Source organism: Coturnix japonica, chromosome 1 (assembly GCF_001577835.2).
Source record: "Coturnix japonica isolate 7356 chromosome 1, Coturnix japonica 2.1, whole genome shotgun sequence".
Lineage (NCBI taxonomy): Eukaryota > Metazoa > Chordata > Aves > Galliformes > Phasianidae > Coturnix > Coturnix japonica.
In genome coordinates, this window is record NC_029516.1 from 108,461,502 (window position 1) to 108,475,239 (window position 13,738).

General features: G+C 43.2%; 1 protein-coding gene across 4 annotated transcripts in view; it reads left to right on the plus strand.

Moving 5' to 3' along the window:
• The first annotated feature begins 737 nt into the window (after positions 1–737).
• The window catches only part of ADGRG2 (adhesion G protein-coupled receptor G2), a 52,374-nt gene continuing 39,373 nt past the window's right edge, over positions 738–13,738 (plus strand). For 2 of the 4 annotated variants that reach the window (XM_015886254.2, XM_032441059.1), the window contains exons 1-2: positions 739–1,086; positions 12,443–12,561. In XM_015886254.2, coding sequence (XP_015741740.1) covers positions 12,444–12,561 — 118 coding nt within the window. In that variant the 5' untranslated portion in view covers positions 739–1,086; position 12,443. Of the gene's footprint in view, positions 1,087–1,154; positions 1,493–12,442; positions 12,562–13,738 lie in introns of those variants that run through there. The other 2 variants (XM_032441054.1, XM_015886244.2) reach the window with 2 other exon arrangements.

A 13,738-nucleotide genomic window follows, 5' to 3' on the forward strand; every position in this document is an offset into this window, starting at 1 on the left:
ACACATAATCCTCCGTCACTTCATCAAGAGGTATAAGCTAAGGGAATCATACAATCACAGAATCACAAAGGATGGAGAAGACCACTAAGATTAACAAGTAAAATTGTCAACCTACCACCACCACGTCCACACTGAAGGGTAAGGGGAGCACAATGTTCATTCAATGTTCAAGGAAGATATCTCTGAGCATCCTGATGTGGCTGTAGGCGTTCCTGCTCATTGCAGAGAAATGGCCTTGAAGGCTCCATTCCAACTCAAACTATTCTATGATTCTATGAAAACTGAGTTTTACAGTGAGAGTAGTCAAACACTGGAAGAGGGTGCCCAGAGGTGGTGTGGAGTTGGCTTTCTTAGGCACAGAACTGTGAGGGCACAGTTTGGGGCAACATGCTGGAGTTGCCCTGCTCCAACAGGGAGGCAGAGGAGTCAGTCTTGTGAGACCCCTTCCAACCTCAGAAGCAGTTCCTAAAAACTTCGTTGTGTTAAGCAACTGAAAAGAAATCGTTGGAAACGCTGCCTTTTCTCAGCGTGCCTCATTCACCTCAAACAAGTTAACGAGAGGAAAGTCACACCTTTCTCTCTTCCCCCGTCCCGCCTTGAATTCCCCCTCCTGTGGTGCAAGTGGTAGAAGTGCCGCTCTGCTACACAGAGGCTCGAATCCCGGGGGTTGGACTCGATGATCTCTGAGGTCCCTTCCAACCTGCATGAGACTGTGATACTGTGTGATACTGTGTGAATTCGCTGTGTGGAACTGCGGAGCGCCCCGGGATCCCCCTGGAGCCGCGCTGTTCCTCACGCAGCCCGCCGCCCTCACACACCGCGACCGGCGCTCCCCACAGCCGCACGCAGGACTCTGCCGGAGCCAACGCCCGCACCCGCGGGGCCACCGCGGCCGGTCCCGCCTTGCCGAGGGGCTCCGGCTCCCTCCCTCCCTGTGGCAGCACCTCCCTATCCTGCCTCCGCCCCCCGCTCGCGGCCCGGGGCTGCTCCAGCTGCCGGGGGCGGTGGCCGCGCCTCCAGCACCGAGTGCCGAGCGGGCGGCGGCGTCGCGCGGGACGGGACGGGCGGTCGGTCCCCCGGGGCCAGGTGAGCGGAGCTGGGTTCGGGGCGGGGGGCTGCGCGGGGCGAGGAGGGAGCGGCAGAGCGGCAGCTGCGAAGGTGGCAGCCGGGCTCAGGCTGAGGTGCTCGGCTACGACCTCTCCACCGCCTTCCCCTGAGGACTGAGGGCAGAGAGTGCTGCCCGCCCTGTTGGAAGGGGTGAGCGACGGGGTGCGAGTCGCGACCGCCGCCCCCTCCGCCCTCTAATGCAGCCCAGCCCGGCCGAGGACAGAGCCCGTCTGGCAGCGAGGGGCCGTTAGGGAGAGGGGGACGGCGCCCACCCGTTGTCCCGAGGGTGGTGGTCACCCCGAGGGTGACCCTTCCAGCCGGCAGGTGCCCGATCCGCGGTGCCGGCGGGTGCGGCTGCGGTCCGGGCTGGTCAGCGGGGATAGAGGTCAGTAACACATTGCAGTCGGAGAAAAATGAGTAATTCTGTTTGACGCGTCAGCAGGGTTTGAATGCGGTGTGTGGTAGAGCCGAGGGTGGCCGGCTGGGACGGCGAGGGTTCAGAAGCACAAGAAGGTCTGTGGGGCACAGCCGGTGTTGTGAGCTGGGTGGGGATTTTTGGTCGTTTGCACTGAGTGAGGAGCGATCCAGGTGCGGGAAGGGACCTTGAGTGCTGTCTGCATTGATTTTTGCTTTGGTTTTGTTACTCACTGTTGGTATTTGTGCCAGTGCCGACTTTTGTTGCTATTACCGATCGTCTTGCATTGATTTATGTGAAAATGCCGAAAACGTGTTTGTAAACTCAGTCCCAGCTGCCATCCAGTAAGTTAACAGTGTGGCTATGCGAGCCTGCGCTGCCTTTGGCTTCAGCGGGATGAGTGGGAGTCACACCGCAGGCATGGTGGAACCAGCTTCAGTAAAGGCCAGACCGAAGTTTACAACCCTTGGCACGCAGATTTAAGTGCTAGGCTGTCCCACAGCAAACTGCTTGGCTCCTGAGCTCTGTCACTTGTGCCGCTTGCCTTTGCTCAGAATGCATTTCATCCTTTTGCTTGCATAGGCTAACGATGTGCACCGTCATCAGGAGGCACTTGTTCAACCTTTCCTGTTCTTAAGCTTTCATCTTATTCCTTTATGCGTTCCTTCCTAAAAATGGAAAGTGTCCTGGAAATGATGGGCTACGAAGCTGGTGAAGGGTCTGGAGCACAGGTCTTATGAGGAGCGGCTGAGGGAGCTGGGATTGTTCAGCCTGGAGAAGAGGAGGCTCAGGGGAGACCTTATTGCTCTCTATAACTTCCTGAAGGGAGGTTGTAGTGAGCTGGGGGTTGGCCTTTTCTCTCATGTAGACAGTGATAGAACTAGAGGGAATGATTTTAAGCTGCGCCAGGGGAGATTCAGGCTGGACATTAGGAAGTATTACTTCTCGGAAAGGGTAGTCAGGCATTGCAATGCACTGCCCAGGGAGGTGGTGGAGTCACCGACCATGGGAGTGTTCAAGAAACGTTTGGATGCTGTGTTGAGGAATATGATTTAGCTGAGAAGTATTGGTGGTGGTTGGACTGGATGATCTTCTAGGTCTTTTCCAACCTTGATAATTCTGTGATTCTGATTATGTGATCTTCATGTGGGTGGAATAAGCAGGGTTTTGTCCCCTAATATTACTTTAGGTAATTGTGTAGATCAGATAGCATTCGTGAGCATGTTGGTTTGTTTGTTTTCCCTTTACGTCGTTCAAAATTTCACATTAAACTTGTGTTTCTAAACTCATCAGCAGAAATTGGCTGCAATTGCAGCCAGCTGGAGAGAAATCAAGGACTGAATTCCCATTCTCAAGCTAATCTCCCAAATTGTAGTGAGTGCAGTGAGTGCTTTAAGACAGGTAATCCACTAATAATGGTAAAATATTGGCAGGTTCAAGAAAGGTTTGGACTTGATAAGGGAATAACAGCTGTTAAACTTTGACAGCTTTTAGTTCTTAATATATAGCAGGATCAGTGGCCTTCGTAAATAGTGTGGTGTTACACTGCACAAATTAGGGATTATTGTATTTTCAGTGGAATACTAGATTAGGCCACAATCAAGATGGCTCACACAGTTATTCTCATTGACTTCAAGAGCAGAATTGGCATGGATAAGGTGTGCTGTGTTTGTCCTGAGATGTGAGCTTGCTGATGAATGGTAAGTTTAGTAGTTTCATTGTATGCAGGTGCAGTTAAAAGCTTTGCTGTTCTCTCAGGTATGTGAAATTTTTAGACTATTATTATTTTTTAGGACAGTTCAGCTGGAAGGAACCTTCAGAGACTACAAGGTCCAACTCCTGACCATGTCAGGGCTAACCAGAAGTTAGAGCGTGTTACTGAGGGCTTTGTATAAATACCCCATGAACACTGCCAGGCACAGGGCATCAACTGCCTGTTTAGGAAGCCTCTTCCAGTGTCTGACCACCCTCATGGTAAAGAAAACTTTCCTAATGTCCAGTCTGACTCTTTCCTGGCAGCTCTGTGCTGTTCCCCTTCTGCTTTGAGTTCCTGGGAGCAGAGCCCCGCACCTCCCTCTGCCTCCCTTCATCAGGGCGCTGCAGGGAATGGTGAGATACCTCTTGGCCTCCTCTCCCCAGTACCTTCAGCTTCTCCTCACAGAACATGCCTTCAGCCCTGTTACCAGCTTTGGTGCCTCCTTTGGATGTCTCCATGGACTTTAACATCCTTTTTGTGTTTTGGAACCTAGAGCTGCTCACAATACTTGATGCAAGGCCACACCAACAGTATCATCACCTCTTTGGACTGGCTGGCTGTGCTGTGTGTGCCCCTTGAGTGCCAGGACACACTGCTGGCTCTGGTTGATTAATAAAAGAGCAGTTTTAGGTGCTTTCCATCTTGTGAGAAAGAAGAGCCAGGGGGTTCGAATCCCCCCTGTGGCGCAAGTGGTAGAAGTGCCGCTCTGCTACACAGGAGGCTCGAATCCCGGGGGTTGGACTCGATGATCTCTAAGGTCCCTTCCAACCCGCATGAGACTGTGATACTGTGATACTGTGTGAATCATGTCATGTCTATCAGATAACTGCTCATGTTTATGGGAGTATAATTCTTTCCAGTGCTACCTTCCTGGTGGAACTGTAGTTTGGAAAGTATCTATACTTGCTGTGTGAAAAGATAGGGTTATGTAAATTAAACAGTAATTAGCAGGACTCAGTTGACTGCGAGTCTTTGATTTTTTTTGTGCCAAAATATTGTTTGAAATTTATTGTTGTCCTGGGTAGATAAAGGATCCTTTGTAATTGCCATCAAGTCAGTGGCAAAGAGAAAAAGAAAAAAAAAAAAGCATCTTAACTTTTTCCCTGCGTGAGTCATGTGGATTTGTTTCCAGCTGTGAGTTGAACACCTCCTGTACCACAGGTGGACATTCTGTGAGCGTTGCTTACATCACCTTCAGGGCAGTTTCATTGCAGGAACTTTGTTGTGGAACTAACACAAGATCTTAGAAGTGTATATTAAGAAGTGTATATTAACTCACAGAATCACAGACATGATCACAGAATCACAGAATTGACCGGGTCTGGAAGGACCTCAAGGACCATGTAGTTCCAACCCCCTGCCTGGCAGGGCCACCAAACATACACCTTTACTAGATCAGGTTGCCCAGAGGCCCCGTCCAAACCTGGTCTTGAACACCTCCAAGGACGGGGCATCCACAACCTCCCTGGGCAGCCTGTTCCAGGGCCTAACCACTCTCCTAGTGAAGAAACTCCACTCAATTTAGAGAAAATAGTTAGAATTTATCACATTATTCTTGTTTCCTCAAACTTACACGAGTACCTCACTTGATGCCTTAGATGCCAAAAAAAGAGCAGGCACTCACAATTTAAGCGTTACGTTTGTTCTCATTTGTGATGTTATTTAAAGGAGTCATTCAAAACTTGAGGCCTAAAAGATACATCAGTGTGTTTGCCAGAAGCTATCGCATCTGACAAGTTCTGAGACATTTAGAAACAGTACAAGCTGGCAGGAAAATGAGTGACGAGAGTGTGCTGCTGATGGAAACGTTACAGTGCATGCGTTACCAAAACCAACCTCATTTTCCTGACACTTTAGAGTTTTAAAAGTTCTCTTGGAGATCTCTGATATTCTTTGGAGAATAAATTACTATGCCTCTTTTCCTGGATTTATTAGACTTCTGGGAATGCCTGGTAGTGATTGTTGCCAAATTCCACATTTATTTTCTGACTTTGCGACCAGGCTTTGAGTATCCTTGTTTCTTTTGCACCAAATTAATTATGGTTGTAAGTTGACTGAATGGTTTTCTGTTAATACACCATAATACATCAGGTTTTGGAGTCTAGGGGGCTTTGTTCCTTCATGATTTATGCACAGCACAGTCCAAGTACTCATTATAACTTGAATTTAAAAGCCATTTCTTTCTTACCTTTCTTTCATCAAGTTAGCATTGTGGTTGGGTGGTTTATTTGTAAGGAAGGCTTTGTTGCGGAAATGGCAACAGCAAAATAGGCCACGTGGAGTGTATTTGTGCAGAGCAGATTTTCTGATTTGATACGTGAGGGCTGAAAACAGAAATAGTGCTGGTGGAAGTTCAGGGAGCTTGTCCTTGCAATGGTGTCTTCTCCTTTCTACCATGCTCCATAGACACCATAGGCATTGTACCCTCTGGAGGTGCAGTGCTATAATAGGACTAAAACATTGCTCTGGCATAACCTCATTTACTAGAATCACAGAATCACAGAATGACCCGGGTTGGAAGGGACCTCAAGGATCATGTAGTTCCAACCCCCCTGCCTGGCAAGGCCACCCAAACATACACATTACTAGATCAGGTTGCCCAGGGCCCCGTCCAACCTGGTCCTGAACACCTCCAAGGACGGGGCATCCACAACCTCCCTGGGCAGCCTGTTCAGGGCCAACCCCTCTCCTAGTGAAGAACTTCCCCCTAACATCCAACCTAAATCTTCCCTCTTTTACTTTAAAACCATTTCCCCGTGTCCTGCTATTGTCAGCCCTTTCCAGGAGTTTACTTCCCTCCTGGGTGTAAGTTCCCTTCAGGGAATGGCTTAACAGAGGAGCAGAAAGTATTTACCCCATATAAAGAAGAGTCAAAGTTACTGTAGTTCCTTGTGCTGCACAGAGTACTGATGCCATATTCATTACCAGACCTGTAGGTAGGGTTGGGTTCTGGAAGATGGGTTGCTTCAGCGTATCTGTCTGTCAAAAATGATAAGCTTTATTTCTTTGATTCAAGTGGCATGTTTGGCCATTGAGCTGTTGATTAAAACAGTCTGTGCTTGTTTAAAACAAACAAACAAAAATAAATCAAAACCAAACCACTTTCACCAAATGTTGTACTCTGTAGCTTCCAAGGGATTTTTAACAGCTCCAGTGGAAAGATCCAAGAGACCTGCTATGTCCATAAAGTAAAGCTTAGGATGTAATCAGTGTCATTTCTTTGTTAGACTGTCTTGGAGGTGATGCTGTTGTGCAAGCCAATAGAGTATGGGGTGGAGAGTGGGGAAGGTGGGCCTGTGAACTGAGCAGAAAGGACTGTTTCATTTCTTTCCCCCACTTATAATAAGGTATAGGAAACTTTCAAGTTCCATTTTCCAAAAGTAGGAAAATTAAAAGCATGAGCTGAGCGATCACTTCTCTGTCATTCTAGGCCTTTTTTTTTTCTTCTTCTTCCCTATTAAACTGTATCTCAGCACACAGTTTTTACCCATTTCTGGTTTTCTCCCTCATCCCTTTGAGGAGTGGAGGGAGCAAATGGCTGTTTGATGCTGAGCTGTCTCATGGGTTAAACCATAGCAGTCCTTTTGGTGCTCCAAGGACAAACTGGGAGAGCTGAGTTTGTTCAGCATAGCGAATAGAAGGCTCTGAGGAGACGTGGTACAACCTTTCAGTATCTAAAGGGGTAGCTTTAAGAAAGAAGGGGGCAGACTCTTTGTGATATGATGTGATATGATATGATATGATATGATATGATATGATATGATATGATATGATATGATAAAATTGCCAGTCATCAGACAAATCTGGTACTGGTACTCAGCATTGCCATCACCTTCATACTTTAGGAACCATGTCTAGGAAACTGTAATTAGAATCTTTACTTTTTCTTCTCAGGGTGGCAGTGTGTTGAGGGAGAAAGGAGGACCCTTTTCCTTACTTCTTCACCCTCTCCTCTTCCAGGACAGTAAAAATACCCCTTGAGGATTTTGAACATCCTTCCTTGGGATGTTAAAACAATCATGTTCCTATTGCTGCACCTCCTGAACATGTTTCAGGTTTTGTTTAAGGTTAAGCAGCTATTTAAGAATACCACCCAGAGATCTGCCTGGAGCCTGGATAGCTGTGAGTGGCAGGGAGTGTGGGAGGATATTGGTGTGCACCTAGAACAGTGGGCACATTCAGTACTTAGAGACTTTGCCCCTGGGCAAGTGCAGGATCCCAAACAACTGGTAGACTGTAATAATTCCTAAGAGGTCCAAACCACTGCAAAGCACGGGGGCTTGGTCTGTTGAGCCACACTGTACGCTGCTCCAGTCAGGCCCTGCATCTGAACCTGAGAACCAACCCACGCCAGTATCTGCCTCTGCTATATGCAAGAGGAAGTGATATGAATGTCCGCTTGTTTATTAAGGGAGGAAACTCCTACTAAGAAGGGGAAGGAGGAAGAAGAGGACAAGTCAAGCAGACTATGAACCTGTATGGGAAGACCCCATTGGATTTCAAACCCTTAAACACTCAGCCACTGTGTTAGCAAATCAGCTTACGCTTCTATACAAATCTAAGGGTGAGATCTGTAAGTGTAACTGAGGGCAGCCTTATAAATCTATTTATTGTAAAACGAAATTTAAACATCTCAATTTAAAAGTTCCAGTGTTGTGCAAACTGAATTTAGTCTTAGGCAAAGACTAAGTAAAAGAATGAATTCCTCCAAGAATTTTTCTTCCCATTTCTTTCTGTTGAGAGTTGTAAGTTTTCCAGAGGACTAGTGTCTAGCCAGGTGGCTTGCTGTGCTCTGTAAGCCAATAAGAAAAAGATTAAATACCTTTGAAAGCGGTAAAGATTTATGTCAGGAGGACTTACTTGATGGATCCTTTAGTTGATGTTACCATTACAGCTTTTAGAAAAAGCGATGTTCTACTTGAAGTGATTGGATTTCATGGAACTCTGTGAGTCTGATTCTACAGCCTTTGATAAGTAAGGAAAGGAATTAATGAAAGCCAAGCTATTATCAGACAATAATAATCCTATTACTGTCTTCTGGAAAAATACATTAAAGAAAACAAGCACATAGAAGACCGTTTTTAATTCAGTGGTGTGTTTCTTGTCTTAAGTCTAGAACTTAAGTTGGTAGATGCTATATGTGCCAAAATTCACAGTGACATAAGACTTTCCAACATAGCGTCCTCCCTATTACATCTCACTTGCTTCAGCCAAAATTTAAAAATAACATAGAAACTTTACTACAGTTTCGTTCCAGTCTGGGATGGGGTTGATGGAAGAAGTCAGTAGTTTTCTGTTTCTGAAAGAAATCCAAAGCACTAAGAAACTCTCGTACCTGAGCAATTTGGCTCTTTACTGTCGTTTTTCACTTGGTAAAGATTTGAATAATGAAGACTGTCAGAATCAACAGCCAGAATCTTACCATTCATCACTACTGTCCTCCTCAACAGTAAATTCCATAAATCTGGTAATATATATTTTAAAATCCAAGATCTGACTCTGAAAGCCTCAGATGGAATAAATGGGACGTGAACAAAACAGTGTGAAGCACAGCAGTAGACAGCACGGTCAGAAGTTAATGACTGATTGCTTACAGTTGGGATTTCCAACAAACTTTCTGTTACCAACAGCTCATGCACTGGCTGTGAGAATCAGCTCTGGCTGAAATTAAGGATGAGGAAAATGATTGCCAGTAAACAGACATGTTCAACAAGCACTGTGAAACTTGAATGTAATTTTCAAAGGGGGATGTAACAAAGTATAGTACAGTGCAGGCAGCTGTATTTAAGGTTTGATTTTATTATTTTTGTGGCTTTCAGGATAGTAAAAATGTGTCTTCTGTAATAAAAGGCAAGAAGTGGCTTAGGATGTGCAAGGTACCTTGATGTGAGTTTACGCTTGGAACACAGTCCAGACTTCTCCCACAGCATGTTGAGTGGGGCTGCAACAAGCAGACACCCTTGGGGCGGGTTGCAGAGGCACAGATCACGTCTCTTATGCATTATGGCCTCAAGTTGCTCCAGGGAAAATTTAGGTTGGATATTAGGAAGAACTTCTTCGCAGAAAGGGTAGTTAGGTACTGGAATAGGCTCCCCAGGGAGGGGGTTGAACCACCATCCCTGGATGTGTTTAAGAGCTGTTTGGATGTGGTACTTAGGGATATGATTTAGTGTAGGGTTGTTAGAGTTAGGGTTCTGGTTAGGCTGCGGTTGGACTTGATGATCTTCAAGGTCTTTTCCAACCTGGGTAATTCTGTGATTCTATTCTATGATTCTATGATTCTATGATTCCAAGCGCATTTGCAACACGAGCCCAATTTCCTGTGGTTCTTCTAAGTCCACTGAAGTGCTTGGAAAACATTAACTACAAGTAATGCTATTTATCTTTTAGAGGTGAAAAGCTGGGTACGGTGGAGTAAACAAGGTGAAAGCCTTATGGACCTTGGTTTTTAACTATTTTCTTTGGGTAACCCTTAAGATTCTTTCACCTGCCCTTCTGCAGTAGATTACCCCGTCACAGTGTTTGTTTGGATCAAGCTGTTTCATCTCCTGTGGAAACTCTGTGCTACTTAGGCAGGTGAAAGTCCCATTGTGTGGAAGGGCAATTCCATCAGAGAACTAGTGAAAAATAGCATGAAATAATCTAGTTAATATTAGTGATAAGAATGTGGACTTGTCAGTGTCTAAAAAATAATGATAGTATAGACAGGCGGATCTTCTTCCTTAATAGAGTGTAAGCAGAATTGTTGTGAAATGAAAGAAACGATAATATTGTATACCTAATATTTTGTTTTTATTGTAATTTTCACTAGATGCTGGAACAAATGCTGAGCTAGCATCCATCTTGAAGGTCTTGCTAAAGGTCAACTGAGTTGTGATCATGTTGGGAATTCCCTTTGTATGTTCATTCACTTTCCTGCTCTCTGTTTTTTATTGTGTCCCATGAGACCATTAATCCACATTTGTAACTGAATAGCTTTGGACTTCTTGATATGACTGTATTCTCTCAACAAGAAACCTTGCCTCTATCCTGAAACTGAATGCAGAGAATTTGGAAGCATTTCAGATCAGATTTTTATGTGACACAAAGCAAGCAATTTGCTTCAACACTTACCAGCAACAATTGCTAAGCTTTTGGGTTCTGCTGAGCTTTTTGGGGCTCAATCCCATTCATATTTCAGCTCTTCATTTGTAGGCAGTAGAGGCAAGGACTGCTGAAATTTCGTTTGTTGTCTAGCAGCATTACTGTGAGTGTATGGTTTCCAGTACCAAAAAGAGATTTCCCCATAGATTGAAGGAATAGATGTGCAGCTTGGCTTTGCTTGGGAGTGACCTAATTTGAGATGGGAATGGGAAGTGTGAGTAATCAGAGAAAGGAAACACAGCGTTTGGATGTGCATTTCTTTTAACACCATGAAGTTATATTGTAGGTGGACCATCCTTGCAAGTTGTCAGTCACAAACCTACCAGTGTTATGCATGGCAATTTTTGTTATCAAGTTCTTAGAATAATTAGTGTAATTACTTAATGTACTGTCTGAAAAGCTTTATTATTAGTTGCAGCTGTCACTCATGATCTTGCCATAGCTTGATAGTTATTTCCTCAGAGTATTCTGGTTTCAAGCATGCATCCAGCATCTGCAAAGTGGAAACTGCATATGTCATCATCTAGGTCAGTCTTCTTTAATCCAATCAGTACGATCATATTTTTGCCAGAAATACCATATACTGTGTAACTGTTGGAAACGATGGCTGGCAGTAACATGGCGCTGTTCTAATCTTCAGAAAACCTTTCCTTTGTTTTCTATATTACAGTCATATGTGTATAATTTATTTGCATGCATGTTTAATCAATTTCCAAAGTGCTGTTTACTTAGCAACTTCACTGATTTACATGTCTGCCAGTATATTCCCTTAGTGCTTACTTGGAGGCTTCACCCCATAGTAACCATTTTATTCTAATAAATATTTATGTTAATGTGAGTGCTGGAAAAAAATTTATGTTAGCCCTCACCTTTAGCAAGAATTTATAACCCTCAGGAGTGAACATTTAACAGTTCATGTAAAGAAAAAAACCTACTGCAGCTTGATGCAACATGTACAAAAATACAGGTAGCTTGATTCTCAGTGCTAACCAGGTATGAATACACCAGGTTTGTGATGGCCATGTTAAACTTCTGTGTCTGTGCAGGATGCTGTAGCCTTCCATAAGGCAGACACATAAAAGATACATACAATAAATACATAAAGTTAACTGCTTTGTGTTTATTTCAAATCAGTTACAGAATTGCTAACAAATACGTCTCTGTAAAACTCTAAAAAGACCTAATGCATGGAAAAAGCACATGAATGTTTTATTTAACGGCTCTTTAAGCATGCAAAATATCCAGAAGATATACACTCTTTTTTTTCCCTTTTTTTTCTCCCAAGGATCTCATTATAAAAGAGTAATTCTTGGGGGTGCTAAATCTTATGGGATTATATAATTATAGGAAGCATGTTTGTTTTCCATCACAATTTCCTACTGCCCACCTGAGGCAACCATCACTAAGAAGAGACATAGAGAAATCAGTTTTCTGTTATATTCTCTAGGAACTTTCTGTGCACAGTGGCTTGTTGCATTTTATTTGTTGTTGAAATTTGCAGTAACTGTTTTGTCATGAGAATGTGATGAGGAGTGGGAATCAAAGTCTTGTATACTTCAGAGGTTCTCAGTGATGCTATTAAATGTCAGCTAATAGAACCTGCGGGTTGGGGACCAAACAAGTGCTTCCCAGTTACGTCCTGTGATTAATAAAGCTTTTCAAAAAGCTCACCAGGGTGTCACTCTTGTGTGTTTTGTTTGTGAGGCTTATGATGTTTGTTTGCCTTATGAACTTCTAAACTTTACTTGTGTAAGGACTTGCAGTCATGATCTGATATATTTGTGAGTCTTTGGAGAATTAGAGCGTGAATGTTTGTTTGCTTTTTTCCTCCAACAGCTATTTATTTATTGGTGACATGGCAATACTCCACAGTGCATTTGTGCATAGTACATGACCAGTAGTATAACAGGGCTGAAAAATTAACACATCTGCATTGGAAGCATCATTTGTCACAGTATTCACACACTTGTGTTTCTTCTAGTTGCAATGACTTATTTATGTATTTATTTATTTTCTTCTAGAATGGTTGCCTGGGGAAGACAGCACTGCTGTGTTGGCAGAATACAGCACATTTTATTGAGATTCAGGATTGCTTTCCCAGTCCTCCTTCTTCATTTGTTCTTGGCCACTGCCGGCAAAGGTAAGACATGTTTTTCCCAATTTGTTGTTAATATTCCAGTGATCAGCATTAGTCTTTATGAATAGAACTTTTGATTATATTCACAACAGGCAACTTTCTGCCTTCTTGAAATCAAAGGGAATAATTATCATTACCAACAGCTAAAACATCTGGTAATCATTTTGGATATGCAAACTCAGTATTTATTTTCACAAAGAGTCATCAGTAGTAATTTCTGTTTGCCTGTGGATGAGGAGAAAATGTGAGTGCAATACCTAATAACAAAACATTACTTTCCTGCTATTTTTTTTTTAACTGAAGGTGGAACTATTGTCAGAATCTCCCTTTAAATATTTTATACTGCTCTTTTGTGAAAACTTCAAGACCCTTTTAATTTTACATAGAACACATACTAACACAATATATTAACAGAAATTATGCATTTGAATTTGACGGATGTATGCTCCTTCTATAGCAGTAAATGAAAAAGAATCAAAGTTCTTGTTGTTTCTAGTAGAAATGGAGTAACTAACGTGGTGATGTTTTTGTGTATGAGGAAAAGTAGGATCAGCAAGTTTGTGTTTCATTCCTTACTGTTTGTGAAGCTCAAGTGCAAGTCTCATGCTGAACCTCAGCAGGTACAGATAACAGTGCTTGTCATTTGTAAAACTTCTTATGCTAATGTTGTGCATGGAGTAGTAAAGAAAAAAGAGATTTTTTTTTTTGCCATTTACATAATGCTTATTTCTAGAAGCTCCTTCATGTTTTGTGGCATGTTATACTCCAGAAGGTGAGAGTTTCTTACATATCAAATACACTTAATAAATATGCCTTTTTAATGACATTTTACTAGCTAGGAATTTTTATGTTAGCAGAATAGTCTAATTCTAATTCTCCAAATGTAGTAGTTTTTGTAAAATGAAGCTTCTTTTGAGGCAGAATTTGAGGTTCACATTACAAAACTGTTGCTAAAATGATCAAGTTGTAACCTTAGGTACTTTGAAAACCAAAATATGGACAAATGTCCTACAAACATTTTGCCAGGGACAATTCAGCTACATCTAGAGTTTTGAGAATGGAAGCAAAGAAGGATTTTTTTTTCTTTCACCTGTATATAACTTGCTGTCATGGAGGTATCTAGATCAACAATTGCAAGTGTCAGTGATCCTTCAAGAAGACCTAAACTGATGCAAGAGTC